The sequence below is a fragment of the Hydractinia symbiolongicarpus genome, chromosome 8 (assembly GCF_029227915.1).
Source record: "Hydractinia symbiolongicarpus strain clone_291-10 chromosome 8, HSymV2.1, whole genome shotgun sequence".
NCBI classification, from domain to species: Eukaryota; Metazoa; Cnidaria; class Hydrozoa; order Anthoathecata; family Hydractiniidae; genus Hydractinia; species Hydractinia symbiolongicarpus.
In genome coordinates, this window is record NC_079882.1 from 20,634,383 (window position 1) to 20,657,722 (window position 23,340).

Below are 23,340 nucleotides of genomic sequence, written 5' to 3' on the forward strand. Positions count from 1 at the left end.
GCGAGTGAGAGTCAGTAATGTTTAAAGCGCTACCGTAATACTACATAATGGGTCACGTGCCACTAAAAAAGACTGGAGCTAGTCTGAAATTTTCAACGAACAAGAAGATCGAAGCGGCCATTAAGGCGGCAAGAAAAATAAATATTTAAAAAGCTATATCTGGAGCTAACATGAAGTTTTGACAAAAAGTAAATATATATCATTTAGCATTTCTTATGCAAATCTTTCAAGTGAGTCCAACTTGTAAAAGTACCTCGGGATCCCTTTAAAATGAAATGGTGTCTTGATATTCTCCAAGCTTTTTATCTTAGCTAACATTATTTCTTTTTTTCCAATATTCTTCAGCAATCTGATTTAGTACTAAATCACACTTTGTGGGTTATATACAACTATTTTTAAAGTTTTGAGCAAGTTTGTAACTGAACGAGGCTGTAGCCTTTTTTAAGGATAAGATTTTATAATAACTTATCCCACAAGTAAAATTGCTGGGTAATTGTTTTTTTTTAATACATGTGCTGTCTCTGAGCCAAAGATCGTGGATGCGAGAATTCCCTTATATTTTTCCAGCAGGCAAATTCTCCAGGGAATTAAGACTATAGTGAAAATATTTCTTGAAGGATTGTTCTCAGCTTGTTGCTTACTTTAAGAAGCTGTTAAACTATACAATTTTGTTGTTGTTGTTTCTTGCAGGTTAAAAAGGATGAAGACGCTATTCCTAAATTGTAAATTCATCTTTTCTCTTTGGAAATATTTTGCAACTATATTTGGAAAGCTACTTTGTTTTATCAAGAAGAGAAAGTTGTCAACACAAGAGCAACTGTATCAAAGTAATGTGCCTCTTTCAATCCAAGTTCATGGCGATAAGGTATACAAAAACATTTTTACTTAAGCTTTTTCTTTTTTTTTTTCTTTCAAGCATTATTTTATAGCAATATCTTGGGGAGCATGAACTAAGAGGAAGCAGAATTGGGCTAACTGATTGATTAAATTCTTATTGTGTAGCCACTTAACTAATTCTCATACGTTTCTTTTATTAATTTTTATTCCCCGTAACAAAGTTTACCCTATATTTTGTGAGATCCTCTCTTCCCCAACAAGGGCAAATTTAAAATCATCCAACCCCCAGTTAGTATTGGGGTGGAGAGGGTTTACACTATATGATTAAAATTAGTTGGAATTGTGACCACACCTTGTGCTTACATTCTAATACCCCTATTAGAATGTATTCTAAAATGTAATGGCACTTGGACTCACAGCATTAACATGTGTTTTGTATATCAAGGTAACAGAAGAGATCAAACTGGTTGATTGGAATACATGGGGCGATGACAAGCCTCCCGAAGAAGGTGAAGAGGTTAAAGAAATTCCTGCAGAAGAACTTTTTAGAGACATGGAACCTGTCATCAATAAAGCAAAAATGGTGTGTATGATTTAGAAAATGTTTTTAACACCTGGTTCAATCATTTTATTACACTGGTGCTTTTTATAACATACTTATCCAGAATCAAATAAATATTAATATGTATAAAATATTAATAAGGAGTCATTTCAATTGTTCCTAGTTTTTTTGTTGCTTATCTAACATATACACAATGCTTTTGTTCCTAAATTTACTCCTTGTTCTACTCTTTGTGGTAGTTTCTATCCTACCTCCAGTCATGTTTTTTCTCTTTTTCCCCTTTTAATCCTTCTATTTTGGTTTTAAAGTCTTTTTCCTTCTAAAACATCAATTTTCTAATTTTTGACAATTTTATTTTTCGCAGGACCCCTATTGACAACAGAATTGTACATGTATATACTTATTGAAGATATTATTTCGGTTTGTCTGTTCATTCAGAGATCCTTCTCCCATCATCACGAAACGTCGCCTACTAAACTATCATGTTCAAGAAATGTTAAACTTTCCACAGGCAATCCTGTAAAAATATTGAATAAATAAATAAAATAAATAAATGATAATCTTTGGCGACATTTTTTCCTAGGTTCGTGTGACGAAGAAGATAAAAGCTCCACAAAGACCTTCAACTTCACCTTTTGAGTTTGAATCAAAACCTTCAGGACGTCATCACAGTAGCAGCATGGATTTCAATCCACAATATCAAGTTGAAGTGAGTTTATAATATCTTTAACTGGTCTTAATAAGGTCACGAAAACATTATACTGTTGCCTGCTAAATGGCTTTTGATCACCAATCCTTATATTTCTAAAAATGTTGCCAATATTTGGTGGGACAACGAATTGCATAAGCAGATTGTCCATCGTGTGGTTAAAGTCTGATTTTAGTTCTGAGTTTTCGTACCAGAAATGAGAGAAGGTGATCGTATACAGTGGAAATTAAACGGCAACGATGCAATTTCATTTTTTTAATGCGGAGGGGAGTTATTTCCCTGTAATACAGGTAGAGAATTACCACAGAATACCTCATAAATTTGCATTGACCATATATTTTGTCCTAATGTGTAACTATGAACTTAATGTTTCATCTAACACAAACACAAAAACTTTGTTGATTTTATGATGGGTTATTTCTTTTTTCTAGTCCGAACTAGGCACATGGGAAGACGAGCCAAGTGGGTGGGACGATGAAATTGATGAAACAGAAATAAATGAACAAACTCAAAATATGATAAAGAAAAATAAAATGTTAGAAAGAGAAAAACGAGCCGAGGAACAAAAAAGAAAAAAACTAGAAAAAGAACAACTTCGAGCACAACGCAGACATGAGAGTCACATTGGTGTGAAAATTAGCTGACGTTAGCATTTTTAGTCTTGCGTTTCGTCATATCCATGTTGTATATAAATTTTATGTAATTTACGCGAGCTAGGTTGTATTAAAACATTTGTAATAATTATTTTTTGTATCAATACACCTATCTCCATTATGTTATTTGATAGCTTTATTTTCGACGTTTTACACAAGCGCGAATAATTGGAACCAGTGGAAACCAGGCTTTTAAAGAAAGGCTTAAAGAAATCCCAACCACAAATTGATGAAGTCTGGTATATGGCTTTCGGCCTACTTCGAGGCAGACTAAGTGAAGTCTGAAATTATTGTACCATAACTTTTGTAACTTCTTCGATAAAGTATATTGAATGACACAACATTTATAGTTTGTTTCTCATAACTATTTTAGTTGGTGCTGGAAAAGAGGCAGAAATGAGTAATCCTGCTTGATGTTTTTTAGACTATCTATTATGCTTTTGACTGCCGTGAAACTGCCGTGAAATCAAATTAAAATTATTTACATTTACAGAGACACAAGACAAGACATGGTCGATGTTAGTTTAGAGCTGCGAAAGATATATCTAACTAGTTGAAAATTAAAAATATTAAGGAAAAGGGCACCGGTTTTCTGTGTGTCACCGCCATGTTTTCTCTCTGCTCATGCTCTGTGGAGGGTTTCAGGTGCTTTGCTAGTGCCCGGATCTGCGCGGTAAGAAACTTTGCAATTGTAGCTTTGCCTGAGCGATTTAAGGCGTTGTTAGTTCATGTAAAACAAAAATTATCTTTTAAGTTATTTTCAATTAACAAGTTACATTAGCTGGCCAGTCACAATATTTTTTTGCAGCATTAAATTTCAATCCAGGTGGACATGATTTTACTGTAGCCAGGCCTGAATTGCATTCAAAAAATTTAGCACAATCTTTTGGATGGGCGTACATTCCGTCATTTAATCCTGAACACGATACTTTACCTAAAATAAAAAAGTAAGATTTTAAATTAATAGAAAACTTTTGCTTTTTTCTTTTTTTTTTTAGTTCGACCTAGTCCTCTGAATTATACCTCACCTGGTTTGGAAGGCCCAACACTTTTAGTTGTGGTTTTAATAGGCTTTGCAGTGGTTTTTTGTGGAGGAAGAGTAACAGGATTTCCGGTCGGTCTTGGGCCATTTCCAAACAGCGCTACAATGTGCTCACTGTAAGATTTTCCACCAATGATGTTGTTTTGATCAAATGAAGCGTCCCAAAACATGAAGCCTCCGAATCTTGGTTCGTGTCGTATTTTCTGAAGTTTAAAGTTTTTAAAAGCAAAAGTGAAAAGGCTGACTTAAAATATAATTATTAAAGTTATTTCAGGATTTAAAATATATAAATACAAACCTGATAAATGTCTGCCATTTCAGCAGGGGTGCGATAGTAGCCTCTTCCAAACGCAGCACCTTCGTCACTAGGTACGCCTACATAAATTAATGGACCATTCCTACTTTGCGAGAATGTCAGCCATTTCTTAAGGTTTGGGTAAAATTGAGCTGCATCACCTAAAGTACAAAATCGTGTAAATATGTGAAAGCATCACTTTGAAAAGAAACGACATGAAAGCCAGCGAAAATATGATTAAACCAATCTTGTGCCCAGAGCTCTTTTTTACTTTTTGATATTAGGAGAGCGCTGCCCTAAATATAAATGAGAAAGAAGCCTGGGAACGAGGCTGAGTTTTTACCTGTCTGACAATAATTATTGTAAAATTGTACATAAATCTCATCAAATAACTCAGGAACATCACCAAATGCTTTTCCTGGATTAGGTCCCAGGAAGTGGTCTGGATATGGACATTGGGGAGCAGCTGCGATGATATATTTAGATGTATCTGTATTTGTTAATACTCGTAACTCTTTGACAAATGCAGTGTATCCGATGTGTGTTCCTCCCTCAATGTCAAGGTCGACACCATTCAAGATAGCGCTAAAAGTAAACGTTTCATTTCATAAGAAAACCCAAAATACTCAACATTTGGCCTTGATAATACTCATTGTTAAGGTTATTCAATTCCATAATATAGAGCAAAAAAGTATTTGCGAATACCGACCACCTGACCTCTTTTCAAGCGCCTGTTTTCTCGTAAAAAAAGAGACAACAGACATTTGAGCGAGGTTGCCCCAACCTCGTCCCCAGGGTCTTGTGGCCCCTGACCGTTATTACGGAGTGGCCAACAATTTTCGCCGCTATCAACTTATCAACAGGCAAAATGCCCTGTGACCGAGGTTAAGGTTGCCCGCCGCCATATTATAGTGCAGACAAAAGTTACTTTGAAACGGTTTGGTGCTTCTGCAATATCTTTAGTCTGTAAATTAAATTTTTTTAGCTATGTTGTTTTTTCTTAGAAACATGTTCGGAAAAGTAAGCCTTATTGAGTTTTGCCACCAGAGAACCCTGGTGGTAAAACGTTTTAAGGCTGCAGAAGTTTTCAAAAATTTATCTTTTTTGCGCGGTTATTCAATTTTGCGAATTTGCCCTAAACCTAAAAATCGCGAAACTGTAAAATAAAACAAAACCAACCTTCCAAATGGTCGAAGGTTTTGCATTTTCTTTCCACCTAATAACAAATTCCACACAGTATGTGCGAACGTTTTTGCTTGACTATCGCTTTGGAATCCATATCCGCCAGTAGCACCTCCCAATGATATTAAGACTTGCTTTCCATTGCGTTGGCATTCTTTTATCCCTGCTTCAATCTTGGGACAGCGAAGCAAAAATGGATAATCCGGATGGATTGATTTTTCGCAATGATAAGCAAAATTTAATGCTGGTAGACTGTCTAAGAATAGATTTGGAACGTTCTATACATGGCAAAACAGTAATTTTATTCATTCATTCATTCATTCATTCATTTATTTGTTATCTCTTACCTTTTTGTCTTGCGTCGAAGAACACGTGCATGAACGCCAACACAACGACGTCATATTTGCTGTTCTGACAGAAATGAGTCAAATCTTTTTCCCAATACTGGCGCTCTTTCTTGGCATTGTAGACAGCATTTTGACCCCAATAAACCACAAGTTTGTGTCTGTTTGCGGCTATAAAGAAAATATTTAAAAAATAAACGTTTTGACTTTCTACTTAAGTTATACGCTCTGAAAAACTATAAAATGTTGACTCCTAGCCAATAAGTAAATTTGTTAAGATAAAGGGCTTTTGTTGGCAATCCAGTGTTCCATCATTGACGAAATTTATTAAAGATTTCCTCAAACTTCGTTCCAATCTTTCCAGATCTGATTTCTTGAAATTGAATTTGTTCATTGTTGTTTGAAAGAACAAGCTAGATTCATCAAATCGATATAAGGACGCTTTACCATGATCAGGAAGTGGAAAATTGGCCAAAGAGAACTATTCTACGTGAAGGAAAGGTTCCACGCAGTAAAAATTTCACTTATTCAGGGTCGACAAGATAATTATTAAAACAAACCCAAGAGAACCTAGGGAAGAACAACGTATATAGAATCCCAACAAGAGTGAACATTATTTACAAAATGTTTAGTACAAAAATTTCAATAATTTGATGCAATTTTACGTACCTTCAAGTCCCTGCCATACCATGCAGCAAATACCAACTACCAGAAGAATAACTTTCGAGTCCATCGTGTAGAGGAAAGTAATGATGCAAACAGCACTTCATTCTTCTTTAATATTCGTTACTAAGTAAACAATGTTTTCTGCTGTTATATATACATCACTCGCATTCTCGCATAAAATATTTTAGAGGGTAAATTCAGCTGTCCAATAATGAGAGAATGTTGTAGAAACAGTTGGGCATACACCAGCAGAAAGTCGCACGTTTGTCGTCATTTTCGCATATTGTGTACAGTCTACTCAATGTTTCAATAACAGACTGCATATTACATCGTGATATCCAGGTGAACAAAGTTTTTAGGATAATTCTTAGGATAATTCTTTTAGGCGAATTCTGTAAAAATACAACATTGCTTTTGTATAATTTAAGATGATAGCAATCTTGTTCCCAGAGCTTTTTCCACATATCAGAACGCCAAACTTTTTTATTCAACGTGCTTTTATCCAGTGGGATTTAAGGTCAAAAATGTGTTAGCCGATTTGCTTTACTTTACAAATAAGTAAAACTCATGTGAACGTAAAAATATTATAGGTAAAGTGTTGTAAAAGAAACTGTTGATAACGAACTCATGATGACCTTATTAAGCACAAATTGCCATCATTAAATTTTGTTATAATAAACGTAATTAGATGGACTGTTTCAATGTAATTATATGAGATCTTTGGAATACCGTTATATAGAGGTCAAAAGCGCAGGAGCACTCGCGGCAGGGTAAATCACTATACAGTGCAATATAAACCACACATTATCGCAACACACACGATGTAATTTAACCCTATTCGGAGAGAGGGAGGGCTACCCCCTTCTTTTTAGTAATAACTTCTGAAAATACCGTTTTGGAGGGGTTAAATTTTGGTGACTTTTTATTATTTTTAGTTAGCTTCAGAGGATAGTAAAAAAAAATTGGTATAGCGTCACGTTTTTTTTGTCATGGTGACTTCCCGATTAGCAGGTGGTCAAAAAAATCAGACTTCAGATACCTGATCAACAGCTATGAAGTCATACTTGACAACTCTAAAACTTTTTGCAAACGTTTTTTAAACCCAAAAGTCATGTTCCACTGTCTTTGCCTTACTGAATGACGCGATCCATTTTTTTATTTAAATTTTCTTCTGTGCTAAGTTTTGTGGGAATACGATGTTATTGTTCATTTAACTTGTCTGTGTGGACACCATTAATTTTTTTTACTAAAATTTAGAACATACTGAAGAAGGCATTGTACCGCAAATTGACAGTTTTTTGGGTGCATTTTGGCAAATAGCAAAAATGACTGTTTTCACAAGTAATATTTTTCCTGAGAAAATAATGATGATTCGAACATTCGGTTCACGTCAGAATATTTGTAATTTTCATCTAAGATTTTGCAATCAGACGTTTAGCACCACGTCCCCTGATAGATTTCATTTGCAGCTGTCAAACAACACAAAAGCTTTATTTATCGCGTTAAAAAATCTTTTGTTGTAGTTTTTTGTGAATTGACATGTTGCTTATTTTTTATTATTTGTTTGTTTTGAAAATCACCCCCGTCCAAACTGAATAAAGATCACGCGAAAAATTAAATATTCAATGGGTAGACAGCTCTTGAAAAGCCGTTTGTGCTTCCTCACGTATTTGCGCGGTATAATATACAATTATTGTCCATAAATCATTTTGAACACATCAAACGTAATTTAATTTTGTATCTGAACAATACTCAGTCAAGCGGATATAAAAGATTTTAATAGCTCCGGGAATGACTTGTTGTTTAAAAATTATGTCGTTAACGAAGGTTGTGTTTTGAGAAAGAATTAATATATGGCAGTTAAAGATTTTGCAAGCTGTTTCAAAAGTGGTTTATTTTCAAAATGTACAAATATTTCCCGCTACTTTTTTATGTAACCACTGTGCTATGTTTGAAACGTAAGTACATTGTTTGTTTTTGTAAAGTCTGTTTGTTTTTGTAAAGTTTATTGCTTTCGTTTTTTATTATGATAGGACAAGAAAGTACACAGCTAGCTAAAAGCTAGCTCGTACATCTATGGTAGTGTTTTACAGGCCCCATTTCACAATGTTTCATAATTACGAATTTGTTAACTTACAGGTAAACAGGTTAGCTGGGATGCAGGCTCCATTTCAAGTTTTGCTATGTAGCTAGCTGGCTATTGCCTTTTAAATTGAGAAAGGTGTACGGAATGTATTTGGAATATGATATATATATATATATAAATTATTTGTCTTGTATGCTCAGAGCTTTTATAAAAGAGAACACGTATGTCCATAGCTAAAGCAATACCAGGTTAACCCTAATTATATAGTGGTAAATTTTTAATAAGCCAATACAGTTAAAACTGATAGGTTTATACAGCCATTATATACATGGCATGTACTAAGTTCATTTCTTACGCTGTTTTATTAATGTCACAATGAACAAAATGAAGGAGTTCACATGTTAAAACCAACTTACATTATTCAAGCAAGAGCTAGCAAAGTCAACATACAAAAGTATCTGTGTACAAAGCTGCCACGACCACATTTAGTCCATCTTTAAAAATATGCTTGGTTAACGTATCACTTTTATTATATAAATATGTAGAAACAGTTGGTCTGTTGGTTGGTTAAAAATCTTTTCCAAAAACTTTGTCAGTTACAGCCATCTTTGATTTTATTGTGAACCCTAGCAGTACTTAGCTTTTGTTTCAAGTTCAAATTTATTCAATTAACGTTTGTGCCCATGGTTCTCACTTGTTTTGCACAAAATATTTGTTTTTAATGAGGCTTTGGAACAAAGTGGAAATCTATCAATATGCTACTTTGCTTTATAATGTGTGAAGTGAAATACTGAGGTAAAAGTAGAAGGCAAATTTACTTTGTTGGTTCTGCATGTGGTGGAAGAAAGAGGCAGTATATCAAAATGTATGAGTTTTACCCTTTTTTTGTTTATTGTTTTTACAAATTTACTAACTCTCCTACTCGGATTTTGCTTTTTAAACTGAATCGGTTGGGTGGTGGTAGCCGAAAAATTTTAACAGTGACATAAAAAGGGCAATTTTCAAAATAAAATTCGCAGTTTTCTTTTGAATTCTCTCGCACATTGCGAAATTTGCCTAAATTATTCCTAAAAGGCAAAAAAGTGCTTTCAATTTTGTGTCATGACAAAAAGGACAACCCACCAAAGTAAACCTCATGTATTTATTAAGCAAATTGTTTCAAATATATATAATGCGGCTTCTTTAAAAACTATATGCCAACCAAATTTCAACGAAGTTTTTAATGTCCCTCTCAATACATATGCCATTATGCCTTTTGTCAAATAATGTGCAGCACTTCTTTAATACAAAGCTTGAATTCATGTCATTAATAAACAATTCTGTAAGATATTTGACCATCCTTTTTGATAGTCATCAGCTAATGCTGACTTTTATGTAACCATCACAAAGTATATAAATGTTAAAATAAATTCTGTGTCTTTCTAACTTAAAAGTTCCCTACAACCAAAGGTATTTTAATTTGCCAAAGGAGAACTAACGATTGAAATCAAGTTGTTCATTATGTTGATAATAAGAACTGTGTAATTTTTTATATTTGCGAACCTTAGTTCTCAAAATATTTAAGGTCAAAGTGGTACTAGGTTCGCCATCATGACAGTGCCGATGAGGACTTTTTGTGGGGAAGTAAGTAAACACAATCTAGACTAGACTAAACTAAACGTTGAAGAACATAGTTTCTAACAAATCATCTTGTTTACACCTAATGTAAATCTTTGTGTTGAGTTGCACAAACAGTGAGCGAGACTTTATCCATCATCTTGCAAATCTTGTTAAGCTACATTCATACCACGTGACGTCACAAATGAACAAAGTATGTACAAACAAAATTGGGTTTTGTTTAATAATCGCAGCGACTGTTTATGTCATCATTGCTTTTTGGAACCAAAATTTGGACATAAAATAAAGAAAGTTTAAAAAATTTTATGCCATGTTGTTTTTGTGATGTAAGACTGTTTCATTACATAAAAACAAATAATGTTGTTCTTTTCGTTAATTCTCCTTTAAATAGATGGGAGCTTTTGAATTTATTATTATACACATAATTGCATGTTTTAAGAAGATTTAGGATAGGATATTTAAACAAATTATAATTTGGATATTTTGAATCTTATTTTATAACTAATAACACAAATTTATTAAAATGCCAAATAGAATAAAGATCAACAAAAAATAGGATTTCAATTTCTTAATAGGATCAAAAAAAAGATTTTAAACAGTACTCACCCAAAAACTTACAAAAAAGAAAAAAAAATCAAAAATCATGCGGCATAAGTAGGCATAATTTGCAAAAATTAATGCTCAGGGGCACAAGTCTGTGTTAGTGGGTAAAGGTATACACTATTGATTATCTAAAACATGTGAACCTGCAACCATAACATTTTAAAAATAAAAACACTAGTATATATATTAGAAAATTAATAAAATATATATTTTTTTAAAATGATTGAATTTTTTTAGCTTTTTCTATTTTTAAAACTATAAAAGCTAAAGTTTTGACAAAAAAATACCAATATGGTGCTGGTTCTATACTGTTAAAATTTTGTGTCTACATACTGTTTAAAATGAGAATGTTATAGTAAACAAATAACAAATCTTATATATACAAGCTTGCCTGCAGAATCTTTGTAATAGAAAGTGACTTGTTTTAAATTTAATGTACTACACTGAAATCTTAAGAGTTTACTACAAAATGAAAAAAATAGATGTTTTTGAGCTATCACAAATTTGAAAACTTTAAGAATAGCCAAATAATGTGATAATGCTTAGAAATAATCTTAATTATTTTCCCTTATCAATGCAGCTTATGAGACACTGGGTGATATCATGATGTATTCACTATGACATCATTTTTATGCATTCTCACGATTGTCATTTTTGTCATTTTTTTTAATGTTTTAGAAGCAAAGCGGCACCAAAAGTTCACAAGCAGAAAAATATAATTGACAGGCTTTAATCTGACTTGGTCTATGTATATATACCCTGTTCCTGCTAGAGGGGAAATAAAAGAGAGAGAAAATGATTCTACCACAAAGTCTTCTGTTTCATTTAAAAAAGATTATTCAGTGACAATGATTTTGTCAATTTTTAAAAGGTCAATTTTTAGGCTACACTATATGATTAATCATATATGATTTGTCATACTTGCGTGATATATTAAAGATTTTACAAGATTTTTCTGTACACACACTATTCAATTCGTCGGAATACCATGTGACTGTTTCTTTAACCAATGAGATTGGTGTATTTTTCAGGGTGGAAAAACACTGTGATCAAATAAACCTAAAGAATGTTTAATTTATAATCCCACAATAAATATAGGTATAGTGTTTTTCCTCAAATTGGATGTGTTTCTTACCTCAAGAGTATGAGTAATAATGTATTTTACTTAGGAAAGCCAAAAACAACCAAATTGGACTGAAAAATATATACATATATATTTATACAATCTTTAATGAGTTAACTTTCAGAATATGATGTAGTGATCATGAAAAGGAAATGAAAATGAAACTGTCTAGAAATATTGTGACATCTTTATACTCCCCACTAAAACCATTGTTTTTTATAGAAAGCTGTATATTTTTTACAAGCTTTGCAAACTCGCTATGCAATACTGTTTTGTGTACTTTCTGATGAGAGTTATTACATCCAAATATAAATAAATATTAATATTAATGAGACCGACAAAAAATTAATCCGATCAAAACCACCTTACTTTTCTGCATATGTGTGTGACAAAAAAGAAAGAATATGAAATAGAGTCACAATTCCTTTCAACTACAAATCTAATAAAGGTGACAAAATGTCTTTGTTGTCTCACATAGAGCAGTTTGTTCTGTAACCATAACAACACATTAATGAACTCCACAGAAATATGACAATATATTTATTTAATTTACTGCTCAATAGATTTAAACATTGTTAAGAGCAATTTTCTCAGTGCAGTATTGTTTAGTAAGTATGACATCATCTGATTTGTTTTGATGTGAAATCAATGGAGAGTTAATTTTTAATTGATTGATCATAGAGGAGGGAAAATATTTACTTCAGAATTTTTAATCACCTGAAATATTTATCAACATTTTGCTAATAAGCTGCGGACTCCCTAGTTTTACTTGAGTTAATTTTATATGAAAGACCTTCAAAAGTTGCCTATAGATCTTTTTATTTTTCTAGCAAAATCTTTGGTTCCCTAGGTATAAGGTAATTGTGCAGAATTATGACATTGATTAAATGTTCAGAAATAATTGCTGGTCTGAGTGATAATAATCAGGATGACTAGTAATGATATTCATGCAAATGTGCTCAAAATATCAAACTGGATAGGTGAAAGCATATTTACATCACCACATACCTTGATATACCGTTAAAACAGCACCTCGTTTTTTCTAATTAATGATGTGATGCATTAGAATTATCAAAACTTCTAAATCAAAAATCTTGAGAACTGATCGAGATTTTTCAAAAGAATAAAAAGAGTCATCGACCACTTTCCAAGCTCTTTCATAGGAAGTCAACTTTCCGCAGGAGGTAAGCTTTAAGGCTCACACGCTACGTTTTTGGCAAGAAAGTCTAAATTTTAACCGAGGATGGTTGTGTTTTTTATACACTTTTCAGCCTTAGATGTTCTTATTTGTGTTCTTCTAAAAACATCGCGACGTAAAGACTGATTGTAAAAAAAAATTGCATGATGTAAAAAATGTAAATAAACTGTTCGGTATTTTAGGCTGAGTGCGTTCTTTATTTATTCTTAAACTAGTCAGTAACTTTTAGTAGTCCTTTTAAAACCCCACTGCGTGCATCTCGCTACTTGCGGTACCATTTTGCGTGACAGACGGACAGACGTATACAGGTATTCTAATAGAGATCTTGACGAAATCTAAACATTCTTGTTCAAAATGATATACGAAAAAAAATTAACAAAAAGTTGTATAATACAATAATATTGGGTTAATAACTTTTATTTTTACTAATTTTGCGAATTTCAAGATTTATTTTCGCGGATCTTCAGCGAAGTTCGCAAATAATTCAGGTTGACCACTACTCTTTGAAAAAAAATTGGAAAGTTGTACACGTAGGAAAGTAGTCATTTGTTGTTTAAGTTCGGAGTTTTTTAGAGAGCAAGGAAACCGTTTACGTTTTTTATTTCACTGATCATACTGTTTCTGTTGTTTTCATTACTCCTATAAAAGGTTAGAAAACTGGATAATAATCCGAAAAACATCCTAGGCTTTACTTTTAACAGTGATTGGCCACCCTGGAAATAATTTCATTAAATTCGTGAATAATTAGTCTCTAAAATAATGCGAATGTTTACAAAGTTCCATATATCTGCACACATCAATACTACAAAAAAAGAAGCTCCTTGCAGCCAAATTGAATCTTCATGCTGGTTGTCTTTTTTTATTCAAGAAACAAGTAAATTAGAAACACGAGGCTCAGAAACGGAAAAAGAAACATTAGGAAAACATGGGCAGGCTGAAAACGGAAAATTAAAAAGCAACCTTTTTTGCATTATATAAAAAACGAAATCTTAGGAACAGAAAACAGTGCTGTGTGCTCTTGCAATTTCGTTTCTAATTTCGTGTTTACACAAAACAACGACGCAACACATTGTTACGTAAGAAACATTTGAGCCTAAAATTGGACAAAACTTCAGAAACATTGAGCCTGTGTAAAATATTAGAAATGCGTCGAAATTGTGTTTTCTGAACTGAAGACTTTACTAATTTTAGCGTCAGTTTTTTTGTTTTTTTTTTACTTAATATTTTTGATCGTCACGACCTGTTGTTTATTTTGTATGGCGTGCGCATGTGCATTGTTTTCGATGCAAAATCAAAACATTACGTCACGCCGTCTGTATGGTTTTTTGTAAAAACAAATTTTTTATTGCTAAATGATTTTGTTTTCTAAATATTTTACTTTTAAATTTTATTAAGGCCCGAATAGACGGAACATTTATTTTTTTAAAAAACAAATTCAAAAACAGCAAATTTCACGCGAGATTTTTTTTTAATTCGTTTTCGTTTAACATCTTCCTTCACCTGTTTCGTTTTTCGAAAAAGGCGCGTTTTTATTTTTAGGATATCATCTTCTCAGATGTCAAACATGTGCTGTTCTTTTTTTCTCATTTATATTTAATCACAATACCATTCATCCAAATGTGTAAAGGTGAACTTTAACTTTCTCCTACTGAATACGTCTTTTTGTTTTGAGTTTTAGACGGGGGTCTGAAAAATTGCAGTATTTTGTGCAAAAGTTAATAAATATCGTTGTAAATATAAATAGAATAGTAAATATTGACTTGTGAAAGAAAAAAACTTTTTTAATTTTTTTTCGAATAAAGTTTATATAAGTTTGCTTTTTTGTTTCTTCTGTTTTATTATTTTTCTTTCGTAGTAACTTCTTTGTCTGTTAATTTTTGAATAGCTTTTTTGTGAAATAAGGACGCACATAAGGGGTTTTAAATCATGTCGATTTTTTGAAAAAGGATAAATAGAGGGCGTTATGACATAGGGCGTAATTGAAAGACGTTATTAAATAGGGCGCTGGTGAGTAAAAAATGTCGTTTTATAAAATATGATTTATTAAAAGGGCGTTATTCACAAAGGGCGCTTATTAAAAAAGGGTCTATGTATAAATAGCATTATTAAAAGAGAAATTTTGAAGGAAGGTTCCATTTAGGGCCTTTTTATATGAGACCGGGAAACTTGGTCCACCGAGATATCCCGAATGACCGAGATCTCGGATATTTGCGAAAGAACGCTGAATAATGAAACCGTGTTTATATGTTGCATATTCGTCTCGCCCCGGTTACAACGGAAAACTCGGTCAACCGAGATCCCGGGCAAGTGAGCCGGGATCCCGGTTAAACGGGATGGATATTTGTCCATGTAAACAAAAAAACCCGGTGGCTAAGTACGGAAAAAGTTTATGTAAGCTTTAGAAGAGGAAATAATTATCACTATTAATGCAAATCAATGGATATATTTGTTTTTGTATTATAGTGCATTTGTAATAAAAAGACAACAAAACCATGAAACATGCTGAAAACACCAGGTTTCACTGAAATTATAATTGAGAATGATCTAAAATTAATTTTTTTATCCTGTTTCAAGTGTGTGGGAAATAAATAATAGCCCCATAATATATTTAAATGAATAATATTTAAATTGGTCTGAAATGATGGTAATTTTAAAAAAAATTAAGAAATAACTAATAGTGATAACAAAGTTGTTTCAAGCATAAACGGTATCGCTAACTTCTTTTTTCTGTTGATGGAAGCCATATTTGTTTACATACTCACCCAGCCACTTTTAATTTCCCGCTAATTTTTCTTCATATAAACCCGGGATGGAAAATGACAAATTTACATATAAGCCCGAGGTGATATTATCCCGCTCTACCGGGAAACTCGATAGGCGAGTTTCCCGGTTCTCATATAAAAAGGCCCTTAGTTGTTGATGTCATTATATGCCACGCTAATTCAGGAATCTGTGTCCTAGCCATAGAAAGTAATTATTTTTGTGTAGAATGAACATGGAGAACTTTTTGACATGCTAGCGTTAGTTAATGGCATACATCATATATTTCTTTTTTTATTTCTGTAGGCTGTCAAGAACAAAGTCGACTTTATTTTCTGATCGATTCAACTAACACCACAACCTCCCGCGACTTTGGTGTTCAAATTGATATTGTACGTTACATTTTAAACGAATACAAGTCGTTCAAGTTAACATTAAGTGTACAGGTATATCATAATGACCAGTGTTTAAATAATACGGACTTTCCTTCCTTGGGCTTTCATGATTTGTCTGACCCTAAAGTGATTAAGAGGAGGTTGAATTCATTACAACATGTTAGCACTAACTACACGTTCGATAAACAATGTGCTTTACAAATGCTCCCGAACAGTCTAATCTTTGATTCAAATGAAAACAGGTACAGTATTATATTAGCGAAATATGAATCATTAAAAAATATAATTGATCAGAAAGAACACGTTAAATTCAGACAAGGTGGGAGTTATATTCTAGCGCTTATGTATAATTCTACTAAAAACGAGAAAGGTGTATTTGCACGGAGAGTACCCAACATTGCAGATATGATACCAGCCATAATGAAATATGCTTGTCCTTCCTACGCCCCAGCCTCCACAAGTTACGAAAAAATCGCACCGACGTCAACGAGGTATGAAAAAATTGTATCACGGTCGACGGCCTCTGGTAAAATCGCACCGACGTCGGCGACGTATAAAAAAATTATATCACGGTCGACGGCGTATAAAAAAACTGCATCAGCGTCCACCATGTTTAGGAAAGTCGCACTATTGTCGACGACGTTGGAAAAAATTGCACCGACATCTACGTCGCTTGAAAACTTTGCACCGACATTGACGACGCATAAAAAGATTATTGTAAGTGGTCCTTCGTCTAAAAATCAAATATCAACTACTTCGATACTACGCTCTGTCCTACTGCACGGAACTGTATCAAGAAAAGTTAAATCAGATTTTACGGAAGTATGTTCGACACCGTCTCTTTCTCATTTACCTTCCAACGTAGACGTAAAATCCAGTGTGCCGTTAGAAAGTATAGTTTACAAGAGCGACGTAGTAACGAAGTCTCGTAATAAAGAAACGTTTTCTACTACCACGCCTATAGAATTACAATCGCAAAAATACAACACATTGTTTTCGTCAGGAGTCAGTAGCTTTTCAGCATCCAGGTATGTCGCAACATCAAAAGTATACTCTGAACGCTCCCTCTCCTCCCTCTTAACATCTGTGGAATATACGTCTTCAACTATAAAGGTTATTCCGACAAAATCGTCATATATGCTGCAAGCACCTTCAACATCGATCAAACATAAGTCCAACTACGCTAAAGTTGACTGTGAGTCGTCCAAGATATCGCCAACAATGTCAACGTTAAAACAATATTTTGACTCATCTTCCTATAGAACGTCACTTTCAACGCCTTTTTTCTTGCCGTCGTCGTATATCAAGACGTCACTTCCTGCGACTTCGAACAAACATTCTGTTAGTTCTGATAAAAAGACTCTAATAATGACCCAATCCACAACGTTAATTTCGCCATCGCTGGTGCAATATAATACCACCATTAGAGAGATACAAAGCACTTTAGGTTCATCCTTTATGTCGTCATCAAACGTTGTCTTTAAAACCGTTTTCCGCCAATGTACAACTGTAAACAAAGCAGAAAAATCGTCAATCATTACTTTACCGTCTATAACTGGTACTTTACCAGTTTATTTCAGCACCCTGTCACGAGTTAGCCCGTCTGTTTTATATCCAACTGATGTCATATCTTTCACGAATAAAGCAGGGGCCAGTGCAATGAGGCGAAGCAACAACAGAGTCGAAACAACAATGCTAAAAGAAACTGTATCCAGATTACTGACAAGATCAAGTATGTTTCCGACACAACAAGTCGTCCCCTCTTCATCAAACAAACTAGGTATGTAAATACAATAGAATTGTGAGTAACGTTAAGACTTCATTTTGTTTTCCAAATAGCTTCTGACTTCTTTCATTTTTCTTTTATAACAAAGCCTACTCATCAAAAGCTGTCGTTTTACCCGCGTGGAAGAGATTATCAAAGGGTATGTTTGTTTTTATATATTACAGTGGACGCTACCTGAAACTCGTGAAAGATCAGAAAATTTATTTGTGCTAGGCAAAATTAGAGATTAAGGCAGAAGATTAGGTTAAAAGCTCCATAATTGGACCGATGTTCGTGTACGAAATAGGGCTGAGTTTGACATAGGAGGTTCAAAAAGAGGGTATCCACTATAATTTTTATAACCTTACGAACGCTGCATGCTTACTTATTTACTTATTTATTCTAGAAATCGATGACTTTATTCAACAGAATCTTACAGATAGTCAGTTGAAGAGCGAAGAATGGACAAAGGTAGTCTTTACACTGACTGATGTTAAAGGAAGTCTATTTGTGGTTGTATGATTATTGCAGCAAGTGTTTTTTTTCTTCAATGTTTATAGGAATTTATTAATCAATCTTCAAAGTTTTTCGACAACATTAGTTTTATAAAAGAGTATAGAACTGTAAGTACCTTTAATGATGTGAATATTTTTCAGCTGTGACAATGTTACAAATTTCTTGTGTTGATTATTACTTATCACTTTGTTTTTTGTCAGCTGCGAGATTTAGTTCCGCAAAATTGCCACTATTTCGCAGTTTTCGTAAACCGCAAAATATTCATTCCGTAAATTGTTACGCAACGTATGAGCTAAGCCAAACTATATGCTTTGCAACATTCCATTTTTTGCAACATTCTATGTACAGATCAAACAAATATCAGTGAATTTGGTTGAATACATCGAAGAAGTGTTCTTAAAAGTTGGAAAGCATCTTCCTTCTGGTGGAATTATAAAACGCACGGAGGAGAATCTAGGTAAGTTTGTATCTCTTTCTTTCCGTTGTTTTAAAACACGTTATACTTCTTAGATTTTTGCCCCGACGAGAAAGTATTTTTCATTCTACCACTGCTACCAAAGCTGATTTGAGCTATTTGTTTGTTTTTAATTGGACCAATCATAGTGGAATTTATGCCGCCGCTGTAAAAGCAAAGGATGCTGAGCTCCCTGTTCGCTTTTGTGTTAATAGCGTTATATTTTTCTGTGTATGTAGGCGCAGGAATTTTTTTATTAGAGTCGCAAAATTCTTGACGCACTTTGTGCTTCTTGTGTTAACTTTTTAGATGTCGAAATCAGTGCAATTGATACGAAACGATTTAATGGCTACAGTTTTGAAAATGGGCAAGGAAAGAATGAAATAGTCTTACCAAAAACCATATTTCAAAATTTTTCTTCAGGTATTTTGTTGTTAGTTCAGTTTAAAAGTTGTACATTTATTTTGTGATGTTCTAATATTTCACTTATCATCTGTTTTTAGACAAAGCTGTTATAGTAGGGATGATATTTCGAACGCCAAGATCTTTCGAATCATTCGAGTAGGTGTCACTATTTTCGTTTATGACATCACCCTAAGCTGACGATAGAATGACATGTCAACATAGCTTATTGTCTTTTCTTTTAGTGATCACTTCGAGCCAGCTGAAGATATAATATCATTGTCAGTGGAACCTTCTGTTGAATATAATTTGGTTGAAAACCCCCTCTCCTATCAGCTACAGGTTAAAGAGGTATGTTAACTGCGTGAGGAACTATTTTGCTGTACTTTTGTTCCAGCTTTTCTGCACCAATTACAATTATTGTGTTGATTTTAGAACAACTTTTCTGGGTATAAATGCGTGTTTTGGAATAACAGGTAAATCTTGTACTTTTATGGATTTGTCACTGTCTGCACGAAAACTCGAGGAAAAAAAAATAATAAGCGAGTCATTGGATACCCTCATGTAGCTTGTAATTTAAAAAGCGGAAATACACAATTCACTCAAATTTGTTCATTACTCAGGTACTATCCAATTTAGACCTGAACTTTAGTAAGTCAAAAGTACTAGACAACGAACAACAAAAATTTCTCTTCCATAGCCATTATGCTGAAATTTTAATACCTAAATTTCTGTACCGAGAAATTTAGATCTTTATCAACTTTAACGTTCTTTACACTTCCTAGCGATTGGGATGAGTACGGTTGCAGAGTTTCTCATGTCAATGGAACATCAGTCACGTGCAATTGCAATCCATGACTTCATTTTCTGTCTTAATGCAAGTGAAAGGATTTGAGGTTTGTCTTTGTTGGTTAATCTAAAATATTATCTACTACTTGACATACTGGCTAACAAGCATTCGCACATCTACTTTGAATTGACTGGTTACAGTAGATGAAGATGCCTTACGCAGTGTAGTAGGTTCGTTTTCCTAGTTCTGGAGATTTGGGGTCGATTCCCACTTACTGCCAGGCAGTAAGTTAGTGATGCACAAAATAGCACTTAAACGTGCGAAATCCTGTATTTGATTGTTGAGGTATGTTAACTTGATCTTACAGACACGCAATGTTTACGTTATTATAATCATGTGTTGTAGATTCCTTCTAAACATCAGTTCATTCTCAGCCTTATCACTTATATTGGTTGTGGAGCATCAATCACAGCTTGTATGGCTTTGATACTTTCGTACATGATGTGCGGGTAAGTGCTCTACGCATAATTTTAATGAACTTTTACGAGTTAACAATTTGTCGGTATCATTTTTTCCTTTCTACCTTTAGCCGATTAGCGAAGATCGATCGGAATATTATTCATATAAATTTAGCCTTAGCAATCGCCATTGCAAATGGACTGTTTATTGCCGCTGATTCCGTCTTCAAGTATCAGGTAATATATGAATACATGTCTAACAGTGGTTGGGTGTAAAAGTAAGATTACTATTGGATGATATAACAAAGGTTTTCTTTATATTGTTGTTTTTAGCATTTATGTTTTGGTGTGTCTGTTGCCATGTTCTACACGTATTTGGCTTCTTTCTTCTGGATGCTGGTCGAAGGAATTCATGTGTATCTGATGATTATTAAAGTATTTAAAAGTTCACGTCAGATGAGGGTATATATGGTGATTGGGTGGGGTGAGTAGAAATTATTTGATTGCTTAGTTTTTCGCTCTGGGAAAAAAAGTATTTTTGACGATACCGTTTATGTTTTTAGTATTGCCAGCCATTATTGTTACCCTGACAGCTTTTAAATTTCATGAGAATTTTACACGAGAGGATTTTTGTTGGTTATCTCTGGAGAATGAAGTAATCTGGGTATTTGTAGGCCCAGCGCTGTTTGTGCTCGTTGTCAACACTATTATACTGATCGCTACTTTAAACGCGTCTCATAAGATGTCCGTTGACGAAACCGAATTCAGTAGATTACAACGAATAGCACGTCTTACACTGCTTCTTATGCCTATATTTGGATTGACATGGGTGTTTGGAGTGTTGGCTGTAAACAAACAGCTTCTTATCTTTCAGTATGTGTTTGTGGGTATTAATGCATTTCAAGGTGTTTTTATTTTTATTTGTTACTGTTTGCTAAACAATGAAGTTAAACGGGAGTACCAAAGAGTGAGACGAAAATCTCAGTATTCTTCATCAAAGTCAAATGGTGTTTCAGAGAATGGGTTTTCTACCTACATTCATCCGTATCAACGTAGGCGACTAAAGGGAGCACTGTCAGTAGAGGACAGTTTAGCTGCCGTGCAACTGACTAAATACGACACGACTTATCCAACATATTATGCTCCGGACAGTAGAAGAGAGCCGAGCGAAAATTTCTCAGATACACTCACAAAAAGATTAAAGAAACAGTATTCGATCGAGCTTCTGCAACTGCAACAGAATGATGCTGATGACGATACAAGAGATGTTGCGTCTGTCTGCAGTTTGTTACCTCACGAGGAAGCTGATTTTAACTTTCGCTCTAGCACGTTTCTAGACGCAGCTTCGAATAGTGACAAACAGTCGACAATCGCTAGTGAAATGTTAGACGATAACACACCCTATAAAACTTTTCATAATACCAATGGCCTTGTTTTAAAAGCTTATCAGGTGTAAAAGATTACCAATGTAATCAAAATTGCACGACAACATTAAAAGCATTTGTCTTGCTTTTACTGTAAAAAACGCTGTATCTATATTTCTTTTTTAAATGTAAATATTCTAGTTCCCTTCTATTATTCCTAAACCATTCTTAAGTATGTTTATCTTCCTAAACATCGTGTTTTATCTATATCTACAACGACGTCACTCGTACCCAACCCTCTTTTCATTAGCTGCCTTTAGCTTTTGCTTTTCTCTAACTTGTCCTTGTGAAGTTCCTCAAAAACTAATTTTAAATTGAAAGAAGTATAACTGCCCAACTGTCCTAAAATGATGTAAAAACTGGATGTAAAAAACGTGAAATCCCAAAATAGTGTTCCGGGTTCCCTCCGCATTAAAAAACCGTGAAAAAAGTGAGGCTTGAGGGAAAACACAGCATGAAGGAAATTATCATAAAAAGTAATGATTTTTTTATTTTAAAGTAAGTTTCACTTTTTTGCTTCACCTATTTCGTGAGTTTGTGTCTGAATGGAAAGAAGTACACAAGCAAGGATTTCTGGATGACATTTTTTTTCGTAGTTAGCTAAATAGAATAGAAAAAACTAGAAGATAGAAGAAACTTTTCGCAGTTTTAAAGGGGACTTGCTTTACCAATTTTGGACCCGTTAGAAAGTCAGATTCTGCAAAATTAAACTGGTGAGGCGGAAGAATCTCAGATAAAACCTAAGCCGATGCTGGCTGATAGAAAAAATCATTTCACCTAAGTTGTTGAAAGAGATAAAACCCTGGGATGAGATTGGTAAGTTGTCAGCTGCGTTTAGTAAAACAACTAAATTTCTGGGGAAAAAAGAAAACATTGGATCATGGCAACTACTAAACGGGCAAAGTTTCGGCACAAATGTTAGTGTTAATTAAATGAAAGTAACCTCGTGGTGAGTTTTAATTAACTGAAGAATGGACGAACGAACTGCAAGAGGACGAGGCTTAAGTGAGAGGCTGGGCTTAGCTCAAACTAATAAAACAGTTTATCGTTTTAAAGATATTTGTTAGGGTTAGGATTATACAGTTGACTACACAAAAAAGAAATTCTATTTAAAAAACTGTCAAATATTTGATTGCTTCATTGTAGAGACGATCTCTTTCGACAATACGAGTTGCATCACCAAGTTCTTTTCTCAAGTCGACAAATTGAATTTGTCAAAGCCCTGTTTACACTCTAAATTCAAATTAGGAAGAGAATCGTGCTGGAGGGACTGACAAACTGTTCAAATAATAGAAAATTTAGAATTAGAGAAATTCGAATTGTGGAAAGTTTTTTGTAAGAGTTTCTTAAGGAAAATTTACGGTGACGAGCACTTGTTCGAATTAGAGGGAGTCAACTGTATGTGGTAAAAGGCTACACTTTTTTAAAAGCAACCAGTTACAAAAGTATTTGTTTTTTT

General features: G+C 33.8%; 4 protein-coding genes across 4 annotated transcripts; 3 read left to right on the top strand and 1 right to left on the bottom strand.

The window, feature by feature from the left end:
• The first annotated feature begins 690 nt into the window (after positions 1–690).
• Positions 691–2,882, top strand: LOC130655912 (receptor-binding cancer antigen expressed on SiSo cells-like). Its single transcript, XM_057458724.1, has 4 exons — positions 691–865; positions 1,283–1,420; positions 1,983–2,108; positions 2,540–2,882. The coding sequence occupies exons 1-4, from the start codon at positions 701–703 to the stop codon at positions 2,750–2,752; spliced, it is 642 nt and encodes a 213-aa protein (XP_057314707.1). The 5' UTR covers positions 691–700; the 3' UTR covers positions 2,753–2,882.
• Positions 2,883–3,503: 621 nt separating this feature from the next.
• On the bottom strand, positions 3,504–6,455 carry LOC130655910 (uncharacterized). Its single transcript, XM_057458722.1, has 7 exons — positions 6,294–6,455; positions 5,628–5,795; positions 5,278–5,536; positions 4,442–4,683; positions 4,102–4,259; positions 3,790–4,006; positions 3,504–3,695 (listed from the first exon to the last, which is right to left on the bottom strand). Exons 1-7 carry the CDS (start codon positions 6,355–6,357, stop codon positions 3,526–3,528), a joined length of 1,278 nt encoding a protein of 425 aa, XP_057314705.1. The 5' UTR covers positions 6,358–6,455; the 3' UTR covers positions 3,504–3,525.
• A 1,453-nt stretch (positions 6,456–7,908) lies between these two features.
• LOC130654326 (mucin-5AC-like) lies at positions 7,909–20,508 on the top strand. The gene is made up of 12 exons (XM_057456882.1): positions 7,909–8,248; positions 15,984–17,852; positions 17,947–17,997; positions 18,244–18,308; positions 18,398–18,460; positions 18,702–18,810; positions 19,117–19,230; positions 19,311–19,368; positions 19,455–19,560; positions 19,645–19,685; positions 19,995–20,105; positions 20,405–20,508. The coding sequence occupies exons 1-11, from the start codon at positions 8,194–8,196 to the stop codon at positions 20,065–20,067; spliced, it is 2,604 nt and encodes an 867-aa protein (XP_057312865.1). The 5' UTR covers positions 7,909–8,193; the 3' UTR covers positions 20,068–20,105; positions 20,405–20,508.
• LOC130653828 (adhesion G-protein coupled receptor D1-like) lies at positions 20,085–21,913 on the top strand. The gene is made up of 5 exons (XM_057456332.1): positions 20,085–20,105; positions 20,405–20,508; positions 20,589–20,694; positions 20,791–20,941; positions 21,021–21,913. The coding sequence occupies exons 1-5, from the start codon at positions 20,085–20,087 to the stop codon at positions 21,911–21,913; spliced, it is 1,275 nt and encodes a 424-aa protein (XP_057312315.1).
• Positions 21,914–23,340: the final 1,427 nt, after the last annotated feature.

Bases quoted from the DNA above. Each gene is read 5' to 3' on its own strand.
- LOC130655912 (XM_057458724.1), top strand. From the start codon at position 701: ATGAAGACGCTATTCCTAAATTGTAAATTCATCTTTTCTCTTTGGAAA. The intron at 1,421-1,982 runs GTGTGTATGATT...ATTTTTTCCTAG, and splicing joins TCATCAATAAAGCAAAAATG to GTTCGTGTGACGAAGAAGAT. The intron at 2,109-2,539 runs GTGAGTTTATAA...TCTTTTTTCTAG, and splicing joins ATCCACAATATCAAGTTGAA to TCCGAACTAGGCACATGGGA.
- LOC130655910 (XM_057458722.1), bottom strand. From the start codon at position 6,357: ATGGACTCGAAAGTTATTCTTCTGGTAGTTGGTATTTGCTGCATGGTA. The intron at 5,796-6,293 runs GTACGTAAAATT...TTTTCTTTATAG, and splicing joins GGTATGGCAGGGACTTGAAG to CCGCAAACAGACACAAACTT. The intron at 4,007-4,101 runs GTTTGTATTTAT...TTTAAACTTCAG, and splicing joins AAATGGCAGACATTTATCAG to AAAATACGACACGAACCAAG.
- LOC130654326 (XM_057456882.1), top strand. From the start codon at position 8,194: ATGTACAAATATTTCCCGCTACTTTTTTATGTAACCACTGTGCTATGT. The intron at 19,369-19,454 runs GTAGGTGTCACT...CTTTTCTTTTAG, and splicing joins AGATCTTTCGAATCATTCGA to TGATCACTTCGAGCCAGCTG. The intron at 19,686-19,994 runs GTAAATCTTGTA...TACACTTCCTAG, and splicing joins TGCGTGTTTTGGAATAACAG to CGATTGGGATGAGTACGGTT.
- LOC130653828 (XM_057456332.1), top strand. From the start codon at position 20,085: ATGCAAGTGAAAGGATTTGAG. The intron at 20,509-20,588 runs GTAAGTGCTCTA...TTCTACCTTTAG, and splicing joins CTTTCGTACATGATGTGCGG to CCGATTAGCGAAGATCGATC. The intron at 20,942-21,020 runs GTGAGTAGAAAT...TTATGTTTTTAG, and splicing joins ATATATGGTGATTGGGTGGG to TATTGCCAGCCATTATTGTT.